This window comes from Branchiostoma belcheri, unplaced genomic scaffold (genome assembly GCF_001625305.1).
Source record: "Branchiostoma belcheri isolate BF01 breed outbred unplaced genomic scaffold, Haploidv18h27 scaffold65, whole genome shotgun sequence".
Classification (NCBI taxonomy): Eukaryota; Metazoa; Chordata; class Leptocardii; order Amphioxiformes; family Branchiostomatidae; genus Branchiostoma; species Branchiostoma belcheri.
Window position 1 is genome coordinate 1,239,061 of NW_017804298.1, and position 24,820 is coordinate 1,263,880.

General features: G+C 41.3%; 1 protein-coding gene across 1 annotated transcript in view; it reads right to left on the bottom strand.

Moving 5' to 3' along the window:
• LOC109483570 (tyrosine-protein phosphatase Lar-like) overlaps nt 1-24,820 on the bottom strand; it is a 71,438-nt gene that overhangs the window by 17,100 nt on the left and 29,518 nt on the right. The window contains 19 exon segments of the mRNA XM_019786606.1: nt 154-336; nt 883-1,015; nt 1,257-1,359; nt 1,782-1,995; nt 2,504-2,610; nt 3,026-3,161; nt 4,599-4,756; nt 5,542-5,592; nt 6,132-6,518; nt 6,898-7,080; nt 7,951-8,068; nt 8,560-8,564; nt 10,675-10,902; nt 11,701-12,000; nt 13,932-14,216; nt 14,542-14,838; nt 16,345-16,632; nt 18,362-18,631; nt 21,529-21,666. Of these exon segments, the coding sequence (XP_019642165.1) occupies nt 154-336; nt 883-1,015; nt 1,257-1,359; nt 1,782-1,995; nt 2,504-2,610; nt 3,026-3,161; nt 4,599-4,756; nt 5,542-5,592; nt 6,132-6,518; nt 6,898-7,080; nt 7,951-8,068; nt 8,560-8,564; nt 10,675-10,902; nt 11,701-12,000; nt 13,932-14,216; nt 14,542-14,838; nt 16,345-16,632; nt 18,362-18,631; nt 21,529-21,666 (3,584 nt within the window).

The following is a 24,820-nucleotide window of genomic DNA, read 5'->3' on the forward strand; positions in this document are numbered from 1 at the left end:
TGGCTGTGGCCGTGGTGGGATGTATGCGCGGAGGAAAGCCATGTAATGTTTCCCTGTCTCTAGTATATACAGTTATTGTGTAGTGACATTGCATTAGAGATATCTTTACTTACTAACTACTGATCGAAATAAACATCCAGTAACCCAACCTACCCCTGGGTTGGCTGGCTGTGGCCGTGGTGGGATGTAAGCTCGCAGGAAGGCCATGTAGTGTTTCCCCGTCTCCAGAGGTTTGTTGTAGAAGCCGTTGACCCTGCTGCCGTCCCCGATGGTAAAGGTGCTGGGGAAGTCTGCTGACTTGTACTTGGCAGCGATGTACGGACGGGCTGGCAACACCTGGGGGAAAAAAACAATTCAGTGTTACAAATCCATGCACTAATAGAGACCATTTCAAGTACTCAAAGGTTTTGTAACTGTTATTTCATATACCATTCATCATCATAAGCGCAAAGACATATAAAACCATTATGAACTGCCAATACTGTCTTAACCACATAGACAGTCTCATTACCCTGGGAAAGGGTTCCAAGTGACCAGGATTCAGGTGAATATTCTGAATATTCAGGGCGTGAATGTAGAACCTAACAGAGTCCAAGGGTTTTATAGGGTCTTGTATTTGTTATTTCAACTAGAATACAGGTTGTTAACCTACATGGACAACCAGTTTTGTTTGATACAACCACTGTATAAATATAGACTCTTCTTGTTTATGGCTGGGGCACATACATGTATAGGGTAGGAAGATACTTAGATACTTTAGTACTTCCACTACCAGTAAACTAGACCCCAGCTATAGTGGCTACGGCTATTGAAATGGAGATGGGTGCTGCCATACGCACCATGAGGTGTGGAAAGGAGTTTTTTCATGTTAACAAAACTTACCGAGTCAGATGAGGCCAGTGCCTGCACAGTTCCCTGCAGCTCTTCATCTGTGTAGTCATCAGGGGCCTTCCTCGGCTTCACGTAGTTCCCATCAGAACCCTTCGTCACTGGGACGACAACAATCACATACGACCTGCAACAACACAGGAGGGAAAATATCATCAGCAAGTCCTCTTTCTACACACATAAAACAACCACAAACTGTTGTTAAAAAGTTACAGTGTGGCTTGAACTACTTGGCTTCCATTTTATGAAATGTGTGACTAATAAGAGTGGGTAAATGGCAAGTTATCCATATATTTTCTTGCACATTTCAAGTTGCAGGTTGGGATTTTGAGCCCTGAAGTAGTATTTGCAAATATTACAGTACTTACTCAATTGGTCCGTTCTCCTCAGAGCTGCGCACGAGGGTCATGGGAAGGGTTGTTTCAGTCGAGTCCTCGGGTTGGAAGCTTGGCGGTCTCACCACACCTGGGACTGGAAACATAATTTAAGTTTTATCCTTTCTTTCACAAGAATACAATAGAGTAGCTTCTAAAGCTAGTGTGTTACGCCAATGGACATTTATACCAGCTATACAGATACTGATACATGTATAACATGTCATGTTCACTATGCATTTGTCAGGCATTGGGTGGCCATGAATGGAAAGGACTGCAATGTTAAGAAAGCTACTAGACACTCTTAAGAAAATGCACTTAGTTTCAGTATTTTCAGTATTCCTGAATATGCTCTTAGACTTCTGAACCTTCTCCAGTACACCTACTACCTCAGTATGCTTTAAGACTTCACATTTGCTTCCAAGCTTTCCCTAGTCACTACTGGTGACTATGTTAGTGAGATTTAGTTCAGAATCTACTCCATTTAAATTACTGGTCACAACAAACTACTACACCTACCATCTCTGAGAGTCTTCTCGAACGTTGTGATGACCGGCCCCTCATTGCCGTTGTTTCGGATCACGCAGATCTCGAAGAAGTATGTTGTGTGTGGCTTCAGGTCAGAGATCTCCTGCTGTTTGGAGTTGACAGACGTCACAATGGTGTTGCTGAAGCCGTACTTCTTCTTCTTCCCCGTCTCATCCAGGAACTCCTTGTCTGCGTAGTACTTGATCTGTGGGGAAAGCAAGAGGGATCATGACATAAAGGTTTTGCATTACAAACATGTAGCTGAAGCATACCAAAATTAATCTTTCGCATATTGCAGTACCTATTCTCTAGTACTTGATCTGTGGGCAAAGCAAGAAGGATCGTGACTTAGAGGTTTAGCATAAGCTAATGAACATACCAAAATTAACCCTTAGCATACTGGAGAAGCTTTTTGGATACTGAGTCTCTTTTGATTAAAGGATTAGGTAGCAGGGTTGACATTGAACACACTGAAGGGGTAAGGCACCAGTGAGCTTAAAAAACTTGATTTCTTGTTCAATTTTTTTTTCAAGCTCAAAGTACTCCAAATAGTTTGCACTTCACACAGTTTACTGGTATAAGTTTTAAATTTGTTATCTTTGGAAGAACAATTCAAAAGTGCTGTGTAGAAGTCATTTGAATTCCTTGCAATTTCCTGGGGCTTGCTACAGGATAACTTGTTTGTTTGTTTGTTTGTTGTTTATTCCTCCCACCTTGTAGCTCTGCACGTTGACTGCGCCGTCGATGGGAGCGTCCCACTGCAGAACCATCCTGTTGGTGCCACTGGTCTTCACCAGGACGTTAGACGGAGCGCCAGGAACTACAGAAGAAAAAGAAATACAAACAAAATTAGTCACTAAATTCTCACTCATTCACTATTGTCAATTGTTCCCTGTCTCCTGAGCGTTAGATGTGCTTGCACGTTGGTGCTGAGGCTTGATGGCAACCTGCCACTTGCCTATTTGCCTCTAGTCTGTGGAGTCATGTTGTGTAAGTTGAGGTGGTCTACATTTATGTACAGTATCACTACCAGTAGACTAGTTCTCTGCTATAGTGACTGTGTGGCTAAAGGGCTATGTCTGAAACAAAGATGTACATTGCGCTATATACCAAAAGGAAAAGAATTTGAGCTAATACACATGTATTTGTTAGCAAAGTCGGTATATTCCCTTTCAGCTAATTCATGTTGACAATAAAAAAGTTCATGCGAATAAAAACAAGAACAGATGGCATACCATTTTGCTGTGTCCTGTGAATCATGGTGTCCGAAGCCGGCCCCACACCTCTAACATACAGAGGGTTGACCTGTATGCTGTACTCTGTCTGCTCCTCCAGGTTACCAATCACTGCCTGCGTCACCAACCCAACATCCTGGGGGAGAAGGTGAGAGAAGTTCTTAATCTCATATCCTTAAACAGTTAAGTAAACCTACATGTAAGTATTAGAAGGAATGTTCATGTACATGTACTTTCTTTGGAGAAAAAAAGTGTAAGATTGGAAGGTAAAGGACAGGCCAGGAAGGATTGTGAAGGGATGTGAAAAATGGAATGAATGATTGAAGAAAAGACTGATAAATGAACAAACAAGAGTGAAAGAATGAATGAATGAAGGTATATGAATCTGAAATAGAAAACATTCACTTTTCAGTGTTTTGATTTAAAAAATTGCGCAGGAAAATTTGAAATGTATGGCAAAAACTGCCCTGTCTAAAAATATGTCACCAAACCTTTTTGAAATGTCAACAAAGCTTTTATAAGAAAATGTCACCAAAGCATTTTTAAGAAAATGTTACCAAAGCATTTTTAAGCAAATATCACCAACATTTTTTGAGAAAATGTCTGATTTTTTTTTTGCAATCCTTCCGGTTCTGTGGTAAATGTTAAGGTGTAGGAGTGAGCTTACTCACGTCCACACATACAACACGCACAGAGGGCTACAGCAGAGGACAGGAGAGACAGATGTGTGAGGTGTCGCGTGAAATGACTCCAAGAAAGGAAGAGCTAATCTTAGTCCAAAGTAAGATGGAATGGGGCTCATCATAAATACCCACTATGTTCTCTCAGGCTTTCCCCAGATCTCGAGATTTTGAGTGGAACAGTGATAAAGAAAAGTACTTCTTGTGGCTCTAGGTGCGACATGAAATGACTCCAAGAAAGGAAGACTTTATCTTAGTGAAGTATTAAGGAATGGGGTTGAGAGGCTCTGCTAAATACCCACTTTCCTCTTTTTAGTTCAAGTGCTTGCTTTCCACAGATTTCAAGATTTCCAATGGAATAAATAAGTGATAAGGAAAAGTAATTTAGTGGCTCCTCCTTTCTCTATTTATGTCTTATCAAAACTTTATCTTATTTACTACTTTGCTACCAAGTAATGGTAACTGATGAGCAGCTATCTGTTGGGGAAAATTGGAAAGAAAATGTGACAGGAAGATACATTGCGGCCTTATATTGTAAGGGGTAGCGATAAAGAAAAGTAATTCTAGTGGCTCCTCCTTTCTTCTCAAACCTACTTTGATACTTGATACTACTTTGCTATCATGTAATACTGATGAGCATTGGGATAAAATGGGAGGAAAATTTGACAGGAAGACACATTACAGTCTTGTATCATAAGTAAATCAAATAGCAATGCCACACTTCCATGACAAGCGTTCTTTTGAAAGTAATTTAGAGGTAAATGTAAATAGTTGTTCTAATGTTTGTATTTTACAATATATGTAAGAGGACTCCAGGAAGAGTAGTGGCTGTACTGTCACTAATTGAAGGTTCCTGATATAAACAAATAAAAACAAATAAACAGTATGCCAACCTTGCTGAGCCAGGGAGAGTCGTCATTGGTGGGGTTTCTGGAGTACTTGATCCGGTACCCGATCAGCCCGTCCAGAGCATTGGCAGGCATCGACCACCAAACCTTGATGGAGGTCGGACTCAGTGTCTCTGCCTGAGGGTTCAGAGGCTTGGCCATCACTGGGGGGAGAAGGAGGGAAGGTTAGAGGATGTGTAATGATCTTGCGACTGACGTGTTTTAAGCCTTGGCAGTCACATTCGTTGTACGAGTTTGGTGCCATTGAATTTTCATAGGTAAGGATCTGAGACAGTCTTTTATTTAACAAGATAGCAGAATTTTGCAGGACACATGGATTGTTCCAAGAATGTCCTCAGTTTTGATCACACAACGAATGTGACTGGACCCTTGTCTTCATCGTTTTTCAACATAGCCTTATTGTAACCAGTGATAACCAAGAGCAACCTTGCTTTAATACTTCGAAGTGCAAGAAGTAACAAAAACAAACTTTTGTTGATAGTTACATAAAGAAAAAAGTGCATCAATTTATGGCTGATACAAAATATACAAAAGTTTTAAATAAATCTTTACTGTGAGAAACTACATTTTAAAAAAAGAAAAAGAAAAAATGTGAGGAAAACATATAATTTACCAACAGCAGAAACTTGAAAACTACTCGTCAGGTTAGTGTTATAAACTGTCAAAAGACTGGGGTAAGATACAGTACCAATCAGCTATGCATAAGAATGCTCTTGCCATGCATTCACAACACAATTCACAAGCATTTGCAATGACTTTGTCAGTATACCAGCCAAAAGCATAGTCAATGTATGACACATGATTGTAAATGTTGTAAATGAACAAAATATTACTGTATACAGCAAGCTGATTGGTACTGTAACGTCCCCAAAAGAGAAGCATTTAGAGAACATTTTTGACAGTTTTCAGAGGCACAGTTTTTACATACTCTCTTCTTCTTGTTTCGGGTTGGGAACTGTTTGACTGGGTGTTGTCGGATCTGGAAAAAAAGTGGCACAAAAAAACAACACATCACGCTAGTTGCTTACGCTAACTGAAACCTTCTGATAATTTTTAGTCTTACTGTTATCCCCTCTCAACTATTTCCTTCCCAGATTTACCAAATTAAATTAAATCAAACTAAATTACAAACATCACAGAAATTAAATACATTGACTCACAAAGTAAAATGTAAACATGTACACATACATGCATGTAATCATTACAAATTATCCACTTCAAATCAAATCTTTGCAAAAATTAGACAGAACTACAAATAACTTGGTTAAAGAACTGTTGTTAAGTAAGTAGAACATAATCTGACAAGGAAAGCAAAAGACAATAAAAGTGAAATAAAAGTTTTAAAGAAGACAGTAATGTCAACAGAATGAAGGAATGAAGGAAGGAAAGAATGGTCTGGGGAGGAAACGTGAGGATGCAGTAAGATTAGAAGTCTTTTTTTTTCCTGTTAGGATTGTAAGCTGATGATTCTTTCTCTCTTTTCAGGAAGAGTAGGGCGTAAGCTGGACGGTGACTCACTTGCATACGATGTACCCTGCTGTACCAACGAGCTCCATGGCCCAGGGCCGACGCTCGTGTGCGCACGGACGCGGAACACGTACTGCGTGCTTGGCCGCAGGTTCTTGTACGTGATTTCCTGCAGTGTTGTGATGTTGGTGATCTCCGGTCCGTTGTTGGACTTGTCGTTGTAGCGTACACTGTACTGCGTGATCCTGCCGTTACGCAACTGGAGCGTAGGGGCGTCCCAGGCCAGTTTGATGGTCCTGGCGTCCACCGCGGTGGAGGTGATGTTTTCGGGAGGTCCGTCGGGACGGTCCTCTGGGGTCTCAAACTGCTGGATGTTCTCTTCTCCGAACCCGGCCCCGTTCTTGGCCGAAACACGGAACTCGTACAGGGTTCCCTTAGCTGCGGGAAACAATATGGAGGAGAAACTGTCTGAGAATCTTTCAGATGTTATTTTCAAGATTCAGTTATGTCGAGTTCTTTAGGAATAGGGCTGGCCTTCAGTAGGAGAAATAAATGATACATATGAAACTATTAAAGGAAGACATTTTAAAACTGTTTTCTACTGCCCCAAAATGTAATTTCCTGATGCTAGTATAAGCATGAAACCTTCCTTTGTTTAGTTTTGGAAAGAAACACATTTGTACAGCAAACATTAAACAATTTTTTTTCAATACTGGAAAGGCTCATATACCATCTTTCCCATCACTTCCTGACCAAAGACAGAACAGAAAGCAAAAAGACAAAATGAAAGACCAAACACATTGTAAAGCCAACTTACCCAGACCAGTGAAGACATAGTAGTCAGTGGACGCTGAGAACTGCATGATACGCAGGTCCTCTCCCTTGCGACCGTAGCGCACGCGGTACCCGCGGACCTGTCCGAACGTCCTGGTTGGCGTGGTCCACTCGACCTGAACACCATCCCGTGTGCGAGTTAGCTCCACTGGCGGCTTGTTCGGCACTGCAAGGAAAAAAAAGATTAGATTAGATTAGATCAATGTACGTTAGCTTGTATCAGCCAGTTTATTTTTCTCTCTATTTTCTGCATTTCCTGATTGAAACTTCTTACATTGTTGCATAGAAACATTGGCTTAGTGCACAAGTTCAGATGGTTTCAAAAAAGTGAGTTCAATCAGTCGAAAATAAAAAAATAAATAAAAAGCCCCTGTAACTTAATGCATTGGCATTCACAGAGAACATTAGTACAGGCCATACATGTACCTACACACAGAACAATACTAGATACTGAACTGATTAAAAAGAGAGAATCCAGCATTGCTTGTTTTGCAGCTACACATAAAATGCAACTTCAAAACAAGCAGCTTCGTACAAATCATTCTGGGTTACAACTCCTGAATCCACATGCCCACAACACATAAGGTCATTCCCACTATGCCAGTTCTACACTGCCATTTCTTCATTCTTTTGCAAATAAAGCCAAGGCAGTTTCAGGATCAGTTGAGGAGGGAAAACATGTCAGAATCACACCAGGGTCATATCACAAACCTCGATCCCTTTTTTTGGGTTTCGGTTTTTTCTTGGTAGGCTCAACCCTTTCGTCTGGAAAGAAAATACATTTAACACCAACATAACCTGTCTAAAATACTTTGAAAAGAGGGTGTCTAGAGAGTTGGAAATCTAGCTATCTATCTGTAGGAAAATGAGAACTGAAAAAAAAAACAATTTAGAAATCTTACAAAAAATTAGGTCCAAAAATGCACAGACATCACAGTGAAATCCAAAGACTATCAGTATGATGAAACCAATGGAGTAAAAAAAGACTTCATTTCTTTTTGTAGACACATGAATAGATTGTCCAAAAAAGTCTTACCATTCCCAAGAGTGCTAACTTCCTTAGGTTTGCTGCGTTGTCCATCCCCCTTCAGTGTATACGCTGCAACCTGCACTGAGTACTTTGTGTCGGGCTCCAAAGCTCCGATAGCCATTTCCTACAGACAGAAAAACCAGCAAGAACATCAGCCTCTGGTTGGGAGACCCTCACTTGATCAGAACCTCGAAGGAGGGTGGATGACTTCTCAAGAAGTCTTCGAGACATTCAACACTTAAGTCTGTCCCTTGTGGCACACTTAAGATTCACACCTGCCAAAGGGTTGTTGCCTAAAGTTATAGAGTGTATTCAATCATGCAATCCTAATTTTGCAATAAATTAAACTATAAGTTGTCAAGGTAATGTACACTGTCTGCCATATTGGTATCAATTTGCATTTCAGTGAATTGTAGCTCAAGATTATACTGTGTTCTTGTCTTTTACTGACAAGCGTTTAAACATCTTTGGCTTCCCTTTTTTTATCTCTTAACATTGTTCAAGAAATGCTACCTGGGTATGTAGGCTTGAGCTACGATTGACTCAAATGCAAATAATAGGATAACAATGTGGCAGCAGCCATCATATGAATACACTCTATAACAGGTTAACTACATGTACTAATTCCTAAAACATATGCCACAGGTTGGGCTCAGCGAATCCACCTCTCTGTTGTCTTAAAACACAAAACACAACAAATTTTCTTCCAATATGTTACAGACAAGTTCATTAGGTACAGTTCTAATCTTAACGGTTATATCATCATCATCAGTCATTCTATACCACCCAGAGAAGGTAGATGGTTTCTATGGTTGGAGTGAGAGATAGAGAGAGAAAGAGAAAAAGGAATATGAGTTGTTGAGTCTGTATCTTTTTTTTTTGTCCATTCCGTATCCAGCTAAGGTCAACGTGCAAACACTGAGAGGGGGCCTGGCATCCAGAATCCTTCGTATGGGAGAACTATGGAAAGTCAAAGCTACCCCCATTCACCGCCCCCCTCCCCACTCTGCACTGCCTAAAGTTGTCAAATATAATTCCATTTCTAAAAAAGTTTTGCTAGGAAAAAATGGCAGCAAAAGTGTGCAAATGCCTTGAAAAATAACAAAAAGGCTTTTCTTTCAAAAATCACATTTCTTTCTACTAAAAATCATTTACCATGCAAATTTGATATTTTCCTATATTCCCAAATCATGCTACTTTTCAGGACAAATGTTGAAAACTTCAACCTTGTCAAATACGACTAAAACAGATATTTCACTGCTGTTAAGGAAGTGCAGGTTGAGGAGGTTGTTAAGAGGGTAGAATGCAGTAGTCGGACAGACCCATGCTAGTAGCTCTGACTCCCAATAGTTCTGCGATCGTGGTCGATTACTGGATGCTCGCATGCACACAGAGAGCGCGTGGTGTTGCGATGGCTTATGGTTTGTCGCGTGAAAAATCGCCATGGTTTTTGAGAGGTGTACGTGACGACGCCATGGTCTTCACGTGGTATCACCATGGTTCTGCCCTGACATCGCCATGGCTTTGCTCACTGACATTGCCATGGTTTTTTCCTTCCCTCCGGGGCCGTGCGTGGACTTCTGCATGCCATGGTTTCTCCTGATCCATGGTTTTGTCATGACATTGCCATGGTTTTGCCCTGACATGACCATGGTTTTGACGTGATACCTCCATGACTTTAATAGGACTCGTGGAATGCGGTGGCGAAAATGATGCGAGAAGAGCCGAAAGAGGGTCTAAAAGGCGAAAGAGGAGCCACCAGTAATGTACTTACTGTTATTTCCTAGTATTGAGAATTGTTCACAAGATTGTTGGCAAAGATTGCAAAGTAGGGAAGAAAGCGTTAGTTTGATACAAGTCCAGAATAGACTGCTTGAGAGAGAAGTAAGAGAGTAAGCGGAAGGGGATCGATCGAGGAACCACCTCTCAAGTCAAGACATTATTAACAATCAGTGGAGCAGTAGAGGGGAACTGGGGTTGAAAAGAAGCAAGTACGGAGTCAGTACGAAGGCATTCCGCATGCGAGGGTTCACAGGTGGTTCACACCTATAGACAAACCTTTTTTCTTTGTCAAACTATTATTATAAGTAAAGCATTAGGATCAGATCCTGGCTACATCCTACAAGGGAAAGAGTATATAAAGGCATCACCATGCACTTTCAATCCAAGACATGCTACAACAAATACACTTCATACCTACGAACTACACAATGCCACAACATCAAGTTATCCTTCCAATCCCGAAACTTCATTGTGTTTTATATTTTTCTTTCTACAGCCATTGTCTAGGTCTGTAGAATGGTGTTGTTTTCTCAGCAACTTCAACAGGGTTTGTAAGACCATGCAGTTCTATTGACAGCAGTTAAACGACAGGAACTGTACTTCTGACCACCGGTCTCCCCAGGTTGGGTAGCAACGATGAAAAGAAATTAGAAATTACAGTTTGGTTTCTTTAACAGTTCAAAGAGCAGTACTCTTATGATTGTGTGAAAAAAAGAAAATTTGCCAATCAGGAATAAAATATTATGTCAAAATGTAGCATGCCCAAAATGAACTTGATTGAAAAGTGCTTTGCACAACTGGTTTGCAGGCAAAATTTTGATCCATAATTTCTCATTTCTGCACACATTGGGGAGACCGTTGATCTGTATACACAAAGATGCTAACACTGCTTCAAGTCTCTTGGAGACACCTGTACTGGATGGATCCTCAGATCCCATCCATCCCCACTGTTTAAGTGTTTTCAAGCTCCTAAAAAACGAACCTCAGTCTCTGGATTCATGACGTCCTTCATCATCGGAAACCCGACAGGCTCTCCGCTGGGAGCAAGCCGCTGGTAGTGGATCTGGTAGCCGCGTACGTTCCCGTTTGCGAGCTCCGGTCGCGGCGGACGCCACGTCACCATGATGAAGGTGGAGTTGATTGGTTCGGCGTTGACGCGTCGCGGGGGACCTGGAACTGTGGGGTCGAAAAATGGCCAACAGATCAGTCTTCACTCGTTTGACATAAACAGCCCTCATAATGGTCATTATTTTAGGCTGTCTACATCTAGATATTTTGTAACGTCTTACCTGAGTTTTGAGATGACCTTCACAACTTAAGATCAAGATGTAAAAATTGGGTTGACAAACATTGGGGAAAGTTGCGAAATGAACAAAAAATTTGCTGACAAATAAGTACCTCAAAATTGTACAAATCAATATTTTCGCTTTGTTGTAATTTTGATTGAATCTATTTCCACCATGTTTAAAAAGCTTGTTTCCAGAACGATGTTCAATGCAACATTGTAATGTAACATACCAGTTCTTTTCAACGATCAAGTTTTTACGGAAAATAATACAATATTGACAAAAAGACTTACATACAAAATTACATGTCAGTAAACAGAAAGTGGTTAGCAAAAGTTCTGAGTTCAGAAAATGGTTAGTTTGTCTCTTCAGCAGAAAAAGTTAGGGGCAAGTTATTAGAAATCCCTAAACATGTTACAAAAAGACACAGAACAGACACTGTTATGTTAGATCAGACACATATTATTAGTCGGGAAATCCGTTTTCGTTATTAACAGTCTAAGAGTTTAATAAACCACTAGCCGAGCACAAGGAACAGTAACGTCACACTTGTCCACAAAAACAGCCACTACAAGGGAGCACCACAGCATGTATAGCACCTAGCGTTAAAGCACCAGACTGCCGCCAAGTAGGAGATAGTAGTGGAAGAGTGTGTTGTGCTAGTATCGAAACGGAAACCCGCACATACCATCTTCGTCAGTTCGCACGATGAGTGCATCGCTTCTGGGCCCGTCGCCTACTACCGTACAAGCGAGGACCCAGATTTCGTATTCCGTCCACTTCTTTAGCCCCGGAATGGTACAGGATTGCTCCGTAGGGGGCAGATCCACGATGGTATCGCTCCCTTGTCCGTCTTTCTCTTTGTAGGCTACTTTGTAGCCCGTGAGCACCCCGTTCTGTTGATCCACGGGCGGGGGCTCCCAGCGGACTTGGATAGTCTCTGAGTCCAGGGCAGTGCCAGTTACTTCGCGGGGAGGGGCACCAGGAACTAAAAGGGAGGGCACAAGACACAAAAGAAAAACATACCAAAATCAAAACTCAGCAGCCATGCAAGAACTTGAGACAACTGAAATGGGTTGGAATGAGCCATGCAGGTGACTTTCGTTTCTCTCTTTTTTTTCTTCTCTTTTTTTTTCGCTAAAACAACAACCTCCAGACAAACGGAAGGACTAGAGTGGAGGGTGCAAATGTACGCAAATGAAATGCGAGAAATGTATGTATGCTGATATATATATATATATTATACATACATATCTAGAATGCACCAGATATGAGGATGCACGTATGCTGCTTGAGGGTGTTAGGACCAAGCAGTGCTGCTGGCTGGCGAAACACGACAAAGTGCAATGTATGAGCGTTTGGTGCTGAAAAATCGCCAAGTGCACAGACAAGTGCTGAATATTGGAATGGTCAGAAATGATAAATAAGAAACCGTATACATTTTTCATCTTTTTTTTTCACACATACTATTTGTAATGCGGACTTCGTTTGAGTCCAGCTTGGTCGGAAACGAACATGCAGGTTTACAAGTTGATAACGTTGTCAAAACGTGCATTTTTTTTCAGGGGTTACATGCCGTGCTAGGGGGAATCGTTCTGGCATGCAGGCCTGTGCTACATACAGAACCAAATATAGTCTTCACAGCATACTCAAGGGGGGGACAGAGAGAGAGAGATAGAGAGAGGTACACTAGGAGAAGAAACCTTGAACTAAAAGCTTTCGGGGGCGGGGGGCGCATACAGGAAAGGAAAATGCAGGTTTTCTGGAAAGGAGGGGTCTTTATTATCGCACTTTACTAGCATCTCTTGAGCTTGATTGAATCAATTACAGCATTGCAAGACTTTTGGATGGAGCAGCTTGCATTTTCTTGGCTTAATTTCTCAAAACTTTGGCGGCATATCATTGGGGCACGCTCACTTAACAGGCCATACATGTTAACCTTCCTTTACACACTGCCATGTCAGGGGCACAGGACGTTTTGAGTTGCAGATTCCTCTCTTTTTGGATCTTTACGAGGGCAGCTTGGTCGTAAGAGTGTCGTAAAAAACAACACCACACACGGAATTAAAGCGTGCAAAACAAAAACGACACTGGCTAGTTCATCAGCACATTCAAATCCCTTGTATGTGGCGGGCATGGCCTACCCTAGACCGGGACAGACGAACGAACGAACGAACGAACGTACGTACGAACATGCCACTACAGAGATCAAACGGCGTACACATGGCACATGTACATGTTCATGGGTGTGATGCGCATGAAATGCGTGGCTTGGCTGAGGCACTGTTGAAGTCTGAAGGCCTGAAATGAACTCTGACGGATGCTACCAGAGAAATGTCGATGTACGGTTGGTTCGACTGACGTAGTGGCAGCAATGGTGGCATACACGTGAGAATCACATACTCCCAGACTATTCTACACTTGGCTCTCTGTTACTGCTACTGTCTTTGACTTACGTACAGGGCAGAAATTGTTTGAAAATGCTTACTGTTCTATCCTTAACATAACATTTTACTGTAGACTTGGTTCTCTTTCTTATATCTCCAACTGGTAACTCTTACATTCTTTAACATGATCTGTGGATTGAAAACACTTTATATACATGTTTAAAATACATATCACAACTTCTGCCCTTCTTGTTGTTTCCTTATTATCACAATCTACTTAAAAACACTTCACGACTTTCTTCTGGAAAAATAGCTGTAAGAAATCTTAAACTGCTTGAGTGTATACAGAATTTTCCACATTTTTGATACATAAATAATATCAGATAATTCTTTAGATTTTACACATTCTTTAATGCATCATCCTCACCTTTAGGTTCATCACATTACTCATAAGCTCCTTAAAAGACAAGCTTTGAGGAAAGAAGACAGAGGAAAAAAAGACAAGAAAAGCGTTAGCGGCCCTGGCACATACCTGTCTGGGCGGTAGAGCAAATGATAGTTTGGGTGAACGCTCCAACGCCGCGCGAAGACCGGGCCGCCAGACGCAGGCGGTAGCGGGTGTTGGGCTTGAGGTTCTGCAGCTCGAATGACTCGGTTGGCCGGATGCTGATGTGGGTCTCGTTGTTGGTGAGGCTGCTGTTGTAGTACAGCTCGTAACTGTCGACGGTGGACTCCTCCAACTGCGCGGCGTTCCACGTCAGCTGGATGCTCGACTCCGACTGGCCCTGGCAGCCGAAGGCCGTAGGCTGGCTAGGAACTAAAAAAGACAGAGGAGATGTACAATGTAAACATAGCAGTATGTAGCTCGTATGCTTGAGAAATATTCACTATTGCATGTTAGGCCTGTGTCAGTGATCCACGTGTTGGCTGGCTAGGAAGTAAAAAGGAGAGAAAAAATGTAAAGCTAAAATTGTATGGCTGTTGTCCTTGGTACTGAAAACATAACTGCTGTTCTTATAGCAGAAATTGTGCCATTTTCAGACTCCTTTTGCCTCTTTCCTATCAGCTTTAAAGCATAGGCCAAAGAGCTGCATTCTAATGGAAAACATTGTCATTATAGGGGTGGGGGAAAAGCCCAGTACCTCCTTGTTCTGTCTTGACTTGTATGGGTGGCGACAAGGGTCCCCTGCCAACGGAGGTGTACGCTTGCACACGGATGTTGTAGGTGGTTTTAGTGATCAGATCACTAATGGTGGTGAGCAGCCCACTGTGCATGCGATGCTTGGCCCAGTCTGCGATGTCCAGTTTGGGGTTGGTGGTGTAGTAGATGATGTAGCCCTGGATCTTGCCGTTGGGCTGCTCGGGTTCGCGCCACTGGATCAGCATCGTACTGGAGCTGATGGGTCGGGCGGTCACGTCAACGGGAGGGGAGGATGGCGCTGAAATAAACAAACAAACAAACAATTACTACAAGCTTGAGAATACTCAAAGCATTTGCCCACCTGTTCTGATGATTTATTCCTCAAACTAATCAATTTACAGAGGCTAAATGACACAAGTACAGGAAACTCAGCTGATAGAAGTAAAAACTCAATATAATCTATAACCTAAGACTGAAATAGGCCATTTATTCTTGGAGAGAGCTTTTCTTGGTAGAGAAACTCCACTAGTGCTTTTTGTGACAGAAAAACTCCACTGCACATCCCTGAAAAGGGTTATTTCCTAAACAGAAGGCTTACAAACTTTATGTCCAAGAAATTTAGAGGAGGACTTTTTAAATCTTAAACAGACCATCCTTGAAGTTGGATCATCTCAGCATGCTCAGCAAGAAAACAAGAACATACAACATCTTTGAGGGTTACAAAGTAAGATAGTTACCAGCTTCAATCGGTCCTTGCGCACAAAGCAAGCTCCAACATTTAACTATGAGCCAGATATCCCACGAAAGAGCATTTTGGAAAAAATAGAACATATGTTGCAACAAACTGTAAAGAAAAAATTCTTTTTTCTTACTTATAAGAAAAGAAATGTACATGTTCCAATAAACTCATATGGAAAAATACTTCAATATCGTTTGGGAAAATATACGAAATGCACAAAAACTGAATTCTGTAATAAATAAGACTGTATGACTATGAGTATTCTATACATATAAGAATTCAGCATGCAGATACATGTAAGTGCAAAATAAGGTACCAATACAGAAATCACGAATATGAAAAGTGCTGTGCCTGGCGGTGCAAAAACAAGCCATACCCCTCTTACGTTTATAGTCGGTAGTATGGCGCAATTTCCGCAAAGTGTGTTGCAAGGAACCTAAAACGTAGTCAGCACAAACCATTTAAAGCATCAAGCATTACACTACAAGTTATGTTGTTTTTTTACTACTTTTTTCTACTACTCAAATGCTCTTCTATCTACTCCATGTGCTTTTCTATTTACAACAGAAAAGGGCATTTTCTTGTCTGTTACTGAAATCTATTTTGTGTCTTTTCTCCAAACTTGCACTTTGACCAGATTTTGCTGCTTGCCATGGTCATATCCTTGTTTTCTTTGACCTTCAAAACTTGTATGTCCTTGTCAACTTCAGCTTGACATTCCCCTCAAGGCTAGAACACAGTGTTGCAAGAAGCCAACTTGAAAACTCGAGAAATCATCCCGAGAAAAACCACTGCACACAAACACTGACTGCTAAAGTCTTCCACAACTTCACGACAACACAAACTTTCATCCAGAACTAGCTCACAAAAGATCAATGTTCTAATACCTGAAATATTTCCATACCTAGAACTTTTAAGTTTAAACCAACATGTTACTAACTCACAAAGCTTCAGTGTGCTAATATCTCAAACTACTAAGTAAATTTCCATAGCCGCAGGACTCTTAACTATTGTGTTACAACACAGTTAACTCTAAACTGTTCCATTACTCCAAATGTAACCCACCTCTCTCCCCAGTTGTAGCCTGTCGTGGCTCACTCGGTGCTCCCTGGCCAATGTTGTTCACAGCTGACACTCGAAACTCGTACTCCGTGTAAGGCTGGAGGCTCTGAACAGTGTAGCGTCGGGATGTGACATCCCTCGCCTCTTCGTAATCCACCGTGGATGCGAACACCTTCCACTGAACAACGTAGGACAGCATGGGTTCCCTGTTCTCGCCGTCTGTCCACTCCAAAGTCACGGAGCTGTCCGTCTTTTGCTTCACAGTTGGCTGGTCCGGGGGTTTGGGCAGCGCTACAGAAAAATGGTTGTGTTAGAAATTACCTGCATAGTGTTCTGCAGAGTTACCATACTCTTTTCTTCGTCTGAATTTTTGGATAAAAAATACTGAAGAAAACACTTTTGTCTTATTCCACATGCGTAACACTGGGCAATGGGGATACTACGCGGTTTGTGAATATCTGCTACAGTATATGATGAAGTTATGTGCTTTCAAGAAAATAAAAGTTGTGCCTGTGAGTTGGCTCTTAGCCTGTCGTAAACCAAAATAAAAAGACAGTGCACTAGAAAAGGCTTGGGATAGAGGTGAACTGATGCCACACCAATTTTATCAGTCCATTCTTGGGCAAAAAATAAAGTGCTGAACAGGAGGATTGACATGAAAACAGAGTCTAAGCAGTAAGTCTGTGCCAAAGTACACACAGTTTTGGGGAATAAAGCCATAGCAAGATTCAAATTTTCTTCTTAAGATCTCTGTTTTCATGTTGCCCTCCTGCTTTGATTTCACTTTAAGAAGTCTATGAACCAAGGCAAGAAACTGGAGTAGCCTGAAATGTGTTGTCCGTACAGTATGAAAGCACAAGGCTTGAGCAGCGTATCCCCTCCATTTTTTTCTTGGGGATGTCGAGAGCAATGATCAGTAGGAGTGAGAGGAGAGAAGCCAGCAGTCTCGTAGTCATGCTGGAAGCATGCAGGCAGAAGACATAGCGAGAGACGCTCATGCAAGAAGGGAAGACGCAAGATACACTGAAGAGAGGGGGGCAAGTGTAGATTGGGCCAGATTCTGGGAATGACAATTTTGTCTGGCAATTTGGTAGATTGTAAGTTTCTCAAGCCGTTGTTTGTGGGGCCAATGAAATTCAACATCAAGTTTGTCCAAATGTTGAAATGAAAAAATTTAGGGCCCATTTTTGTGAGTGGAGTCAGTTTTGTACATGTATGTTAGACATTTAACACTAAAAATCTCATTTTAGAAGAAGTCTTGAGCTTAAAACAGCTTTCTTTTCTAGTGAATTTCTTTTAAAACAATGATGATGTCCTTGAGGGACATCTTACATCTTTCAAGACGTCTACACTTGCCACAAGTCGAGAGAAAGGAGGATAGATTAGAGGCTGAAGAGTGCAACTGATTAACTTACCCATACCAGAGTAGGTAATTCCTTAGTTAGAGAGGTAGAGACAGAGAGACAGCCAAAATTGTTACTTTTTACATTTAACCTTACTCTTTACAACTTACAACAGGTAGAAGGAAAATAGACAGTGAGGAAGATAAGATAAGATGGAGAGAGCAAGTTCTTAAAAAGCACAAGCAGTAAAGAGAAGACGGAGGAAGCGGAGAGAGAGAGACTAACTACATAGCATTAGTGCACAGCAAGACGTGGTCAAAGGTCAAAGGACAATGAACCCTCTTGACCCCTGGTATTTTTTTAACACACAACGAAGACTAACCACACAAAGTGGGTTGGTTTCACTACGGAATGAAAATGTCATTAAAACATCACGCACGTTTTATTGACTATGAAATAAACAGACTACAACAGTTTATACACACAATACGTGTCAACAACAGGAGTTTGAATACAATTTTAGTACTTATAACTGTGAAGACTACCTGGGTTTTTGTTTACTAGAAAACAAACACGGCAAGAAACAAACAAATAAACAAACAGCTACCCAGGGATCAAAAGTAACAGCGACTACAGCGAGTTATTCGCTCATGGAACATTCAGACGAGACCACCTACCCTTCACCATGACCTGAGCGTTGTGTTCAATCACTCCCAGGATGCTCATCGCAACACAGGTATAGTTCGCCGACTCTCGCACGTTCAGAAGCTGGAGCACGTTCCGTCCGATCGGCATGTCGTCTTCGTCGGTTAGGTCCTCCGCTCCTTTGCGCCATTTGACAAAAGGCATCGGAGCGCCGACGGCGACGCAAGTAACGTTGACGTTACCGCCCGGCATCACCTCTACATCTTCGGGTGTGATGGAGAAACGTGGTGGAACTCGGCGCACTGGAGAGGGTTGGGAACACACAAGTTAGAAAAGATCTCGTTAAGATATCATGTTCTAGAAATACAATCAGTGGTTACAAATACAATAGATAGAACAAAACATGCTATTCAAGAGTACTTATATGAAGTTACGATGTAAGACTTTCTATAGTGTCTAGCTGCTAAAAAAATAAACAGCTATCCTAGACCACGTAAACTTGTCTATAACTGTTACAACACTTAGAAGCAAAACGTTTAATACTGACATTACAAGAAAGCGAGATTTATTACAATTAGAGTTAACAATTAAGAATATAAAATACTGTACAGACAACAGACAAAACATTAAAGTAGCTAGCTTGTTTGTAGCACGTAGGAAAAATAAAAACTTTTAAAGATTTCTATAAGATACGTCTAGGAAAATTATTCGTCTAATTCTCATCTGCAACTTGATATCGTTCTAACGTTACCAGGTGCAAAAACTGTGCATATAAAAATGGTACGATGTGACCGTAAATATGAAAATGAGTGAGTGAGCGACAGCTATCCCACAATGCAAGACAGCTATCCCACAATTCACGGCACAAGAAGCACCATACAGCGAGAGGTAAATACAAACTGTGGCCAGGAACCTCTGCAGGAAAACAGGTCAAAACTGTTAACATTTTCCGGACCATTCCAAGCCACATTTTGTAGCTACCCTGCCCCAAAATCGAACGGAAAACCGAACAACCGAAAAAAATGTAAACGGGATGTAAAAAATGACTGACATTCACTGCAGGGCTCGAAATAATTTCATTGCATACCTGCACTACTGTAGTGGTACAGGTAACGCATCAAATTACCTGCACCAAACAATTCATAGTCATACCTTCTCTGCTAGGCTGGAAAGAGAGATTTTAGAAACCATGGAGCAAACTGATAACCGTTTCAAACCATTTCCCTTCTGTATGAACCATTTCATAGCTGGTAATACCAACCAGTGCAGTAAATAGAAAACCACACACTTATATACCTTAAGACCAGCGCACAAGAGAAATACCTGCAAAGCTCAGATTTTACCTGCACTAACCTGCACACGCAGGCGGTATTTCGAGCCCTGCATTGGCAAGATCATAATAATACAGGAAGAAAAACGTGGTGGTGCAGGAATTTTTACGATGTCGTAACGGTACTTAGGATACGAGGGCTGGGTATCTCTGCCTGACGGAATAGGGCCATGCTGGGGGAGGGCCGACTGTCACCCAGTTCGCACTCCTTTCAAACCAACTCTTGTCTTCTTTTCAAAAAACACAGAGGACTAGTCGAGTCGCCACTTGCCTAAAGCATCCCAACAGTCTCGAAATCAAGTCCTTTGCGGCTTTCTCGACGGCAAAACTTTGCCATGATTTCATCTAAAATCTAGGAAAAGCGTCATCCTTTGATGACGCACGAGCAGCGAGCTGTGAAGAATGCAGGAGGCAAGTGTTTGGACCGCTATTTTGTTTTCTCCGTGGAAAGCTGAGTTGTTGTTAGTAGAGGGAAGAGAAGAAAAAACCTACGCTTGTTCTACGATCTACGAATAAATGGAAGGGAAGTGTTAGTAGTAGTAGTAGTAGTAGTAGATGTAGTAGATGGAACTGGACAGACCAGTCGCGGTGGACAGGGAGGGAGAACTATACCGTTATCGTCCCCAGCTTAGAGCAAGCAGAGACACACAGCCCCACAAACACACAAAAACTCAGGACCCAAACTCTTTACTAGCGGCACAGCGAGAACTCAAAAACAGAGAGTGCGGAGCTTTGATTGAAAGAGAAAGAGAGAACGAGAGAGACTGAGAGAGAAGGAGCACTATATCTGCACAGAAGAACAGAAGGAATGATTCGTAAGGTAAACAGCACACCAACCTCCTCCTGTGAACGGTGTTGATATGCAAGGCAAGAACAAACGAGAACAAACCGGAAATCATAGAAAAAGACAATCAAAAATTGGTTAATCGGAAGAACCGTGCCGACCGGTTCCCTTTCACTCCACCTCCCTTGAATGGTCCGGAAAAAGACTAATGTTTCATCGAGGTTTGTCGAGGGGGGACTTGCTGAGAAATACTCTGCTCGCTTCACCGCGTGAAGCTCGAGCAGTTTGTAACACCTAGGGCCACTGAAAAATCAGTCTTTTTCCAAGATCTTCAAGAAAAGGAAATGAAAGGAAAACGCGCCACCATTATATTTTAAAAAGTTAGTAAGTTTTTTAATAAGAAATTTGCCAGAGAGAGCGTGTAAGCGAGATAGAAGAACTTTCATCAAGCACCATGCATTAGTATCACCAGTTAGCACCATGTACAGAGGTTATCACACGTTCAAAGTCCGTCATGTGCATTGCATTATAATATCATTCTTGCAAAGGCCACTTTAGCATATCTATGAGCATTCTGCAAGCATATTTCCTCCGTAAATCCATGCCACGATTCGAATACAAAGGATCTTCGAGCTTCTAGACCACAAGCACAACCGAACTCACATCACAGCGCAGAAATATTTCCATCAACGAACGCTTCCGACATGCAGGTGTCTGCCGAAACACTGGCTTGCTCTTGGATATAAAAATGAATTCCTCCCATACAAGCAGTGGATACCATATATCTTCTATCAGGCCACACCAATTTAAAATCTCGGTTCTTGGATTCGTTTGCTTCATTCTTTTCTGACTTGCAAAATTCTTTCCTGGCTCGCAAAAACTTTGGATTATCACAGGCCTTTTTAGTCCAGGCCTGTTCTATTTTTACTTCATTGATTTTCTTCAAAAATCAGAGAACCAACAAATCAAATTGGTGAGGCCTTACCCTCTTGATAACAAGAGTTGCTTTTTCTGATACCATTCCAAGTGTTAATAAGAGTTTCCGAATGAACACCCTTTCGTGTAATTTTTCTTCAACAACTTACCTCGCACGTAGAGGTTAGCCTGAGAGGAATACCGGGATCCCTCGCTGTTAGTCGCCACACACTCATACTTTCCCTGATCCTCTTCTTTGCTATCTTCGATCTGTAGGGCCCCTGTTTAAATAAACAAAGAGAAACAGGCTTTAAAAACTGCAATGAACCAATGTTCAAATGCATGGTTATGCCTGTCGGGTGAGCGAGTGATGCAGGCACTTATAAAAGAGTGCGTTAGTCATCTGTGCTTTCCTTGGTCACCTGCTGGAGAGAAGGAGTGCTGTACAGGCACCGAGGGTGGTTACAGAGGACAGCCTGCCACCTTGGTTAGTGCTAGGCTGTTAGCCCTAGACTAAGAGCAACAGCAAAGACCAGAGAAGAGAAAGAAGGATTGGCAGCGGATACTTTTGCAGCAAATCAAACAAAATTTTCTTACCACTAACAGAAAATGTTTCTGTTGGTTCTTGTTCTGAAAAAACAACAGATAAAAGAACACTCTAAATAAAGCATAAGATGATGAAAATCAAGAAACCAGGGAGAGAATGAGGTTGTTCTTTAAGATCCGCAATGATCTTAAAGACAATCTACAAGCAGATGTTGGTGGCCTTTCAGCTTGATGTGAAAAAAAAGCAAGAATCATAGCAATCCAGGTGGCACAACTGAATATTGTGCCTTTTAGGACAAAACAACTGCTTAAATTAAATATCAACATATTTCAGCACAGAAATACATGCAACAACAGTGCTTCACACCAGTGACATTTTGTCGGCATAATAATTACACCAGTGTGCAAGTACTGTACTAAAAGTAAAGGTAAAACATATCTCCTTGTCCCATTGTTTGAACCATTCACCTTGTCACAAATTCTGTAATAATCATGTTGAGCTAACTTTGCATTCATGTAAATTAAAACAACTTAAACATCTAGCAACACTATGCTGGGATAATGAAATGAACATAATGGTAAGAAATGAAACATCATGAGACAGGTAACAGATATAAACAAAAACATTTAATTTATTGTACTGAGGACAAACATTTAGTGGTCCAGCTGTCTTTAGGAGCAACTGGAAGAAAAAAATCAAATCAACAACAGAAGTAAACATTGAACAGAACATCAAGTGAAGATACATTGTATATAGCTAGGACACAGAGTAATACAAGTGCATTAACAATGAAGTTCTGCTGTGGTGAAAAAGTTGTACAAGTGATACCACAGTAACAGGGCTTGCAATATTGCAGTCCTTAGAAGTTTCATATACATGCACTAGCAGAGTTGAATAATAAAAAAACTGTGGTGGTAGGGAAAAATACAGAATTGAGGTCTGTAACTTGTATAAGACTGAAAAAAAAAAGTTCGAGGGATTGTAGCAAGAAAAAAGTCAACTGCTAATTCTGACAGGTGCAGTTGCAAGTTAACTTCATTCTGACCCCTTCCCCAGCTGTTTTCAAGGGAAATTGTGATTGTTATAGGGATATAGGGAATGTGGGTTGTACTGATGCTACCCTGGACAGAGTGCTTCATAGTCTTACCTCGAATGTGCAGGTCTTCTGCCATTGTATGGTTAGGGTGCAAACGACAGAGAAGAGTGCAAGTGAGTATTGTTCAGGGGTGCTTGTGGGGACCGGGGAAGTATTGCCTTTTTTTTTTACATTAAAAAATGCCTCAAGAAATGACGAGGAAAAAAGTGGACATACAGAACAAAGAAACTTTACTTCACACATATACACAGGGCTCCCTTGGAAAGAACTTTGACAATCAACATCTAATTTTCACTTCAGCATACAAGAAGTTACAGAAAACAATTTTGAGGGTCGATATTGCTATCCAGTATATATTTTCTTTATTCTTGAAGAAAAAACAGCATGTCAAAAATTACTCAAACTTCTTCAAAGGAAGCCTTGTGCGTCAATTTACGAGATACGTTTACAAAACAATACAGATATATACACACGCACAAACACGAAACAAAGTTTACACAAATACACAACACAAGACTCTGTGGAAACAACGACGACAAGAGACGTTACCATATAACTTCTCTCCTATCTCTGTAAGGACACAACGCCATTGTGGTGGGCGGGGAGAAAAAACATGACAGTTTCGGATTAGAACATTTCAAACCAATGCCATATGAATTCACCACCACGAGATCACATGATCATCACATGGGGATCACATGATCACACTCCCGAGATCACATGATTGACGGATGATTGACAGTGTTGTCATGACGACGTAGGGTGGGGGATGCGAATGAGAGAACGAATGAATGAATGAACGAATGAGAGCACTCTCGGTGGCTTCGGTTCAAGCTAATTATCATACGGAGAGATCGAATTACGTACGGAACAACCTCTACTTGTAAAACGCCCTGCTCATGCAGCGTTGAGAGGTCGCAGGTCAAAGTTCATACCATGCAAGTTGTACCCAGCATGAGCCAATGAAGAGGTTAGTGGAGTTAGTGGTGAGGTACTTCCGCCAACAACCAGAGGGTGGAAAAGGACTAACTTTTTTTTGTTCATTTTCTTTTTGGGGTGAATTCGGTACTTTTGACTTTGCTTACAGAAGAATTCTTATGCTCCATTTCTTTATTTTCTGTAGTTTTCAATAATTTTCACATTTTCGATATAGTAGATGAGTTGTTTGACATAATTTTCTTTCGCTTATTTTCGCTTATTTGACAGAAAGATAGTTTTTACTTCAAAATTTAAAAGACAACAATTCTTTCCTTTTCTATCTTCTATTGTGGGATTTTTTTCTACAACAAATGAATAAATAACTGTCAATTTCAGAATCTGAGATACAGAATGTTGTAAACATAGACTGTTGAAATGAACAACAAAATTGTGCTCTTTAGAACGAATTTCAGCGATCCCTTTGCCACCCTCGCCACATAATACCAAGCGCCGATCTATAATAAATCGGTCCAGAAAAAAGAGACGACCACATCGCAAGACACGCATGCCGGTAGAAGCCAACCAACCAACCAACCAACACACACTTGGACGATGATCGATGGATGGCACGAATGAGTGGTTGGAAGGAGGAGAGTGAGTGAGTGAATTCATATGGGTATGTCGTACTGATGACAGAGGACACACTGGCGCTATCACACCGCAGGCATGTATAAACAGGAAGTAATTTAACTCTACGATGGTGGAGGTTTTGTAACAGCCAGATGCTCCAAAATACGGAACAGGAAGAAGAAAAAAGTGACTGGTTAGTGTTGGAGTTAGTCGAAGTTCTTGCAGCCACGAGGTGGACTTATGGAGAAGCTATATTTATTGACTTATCATA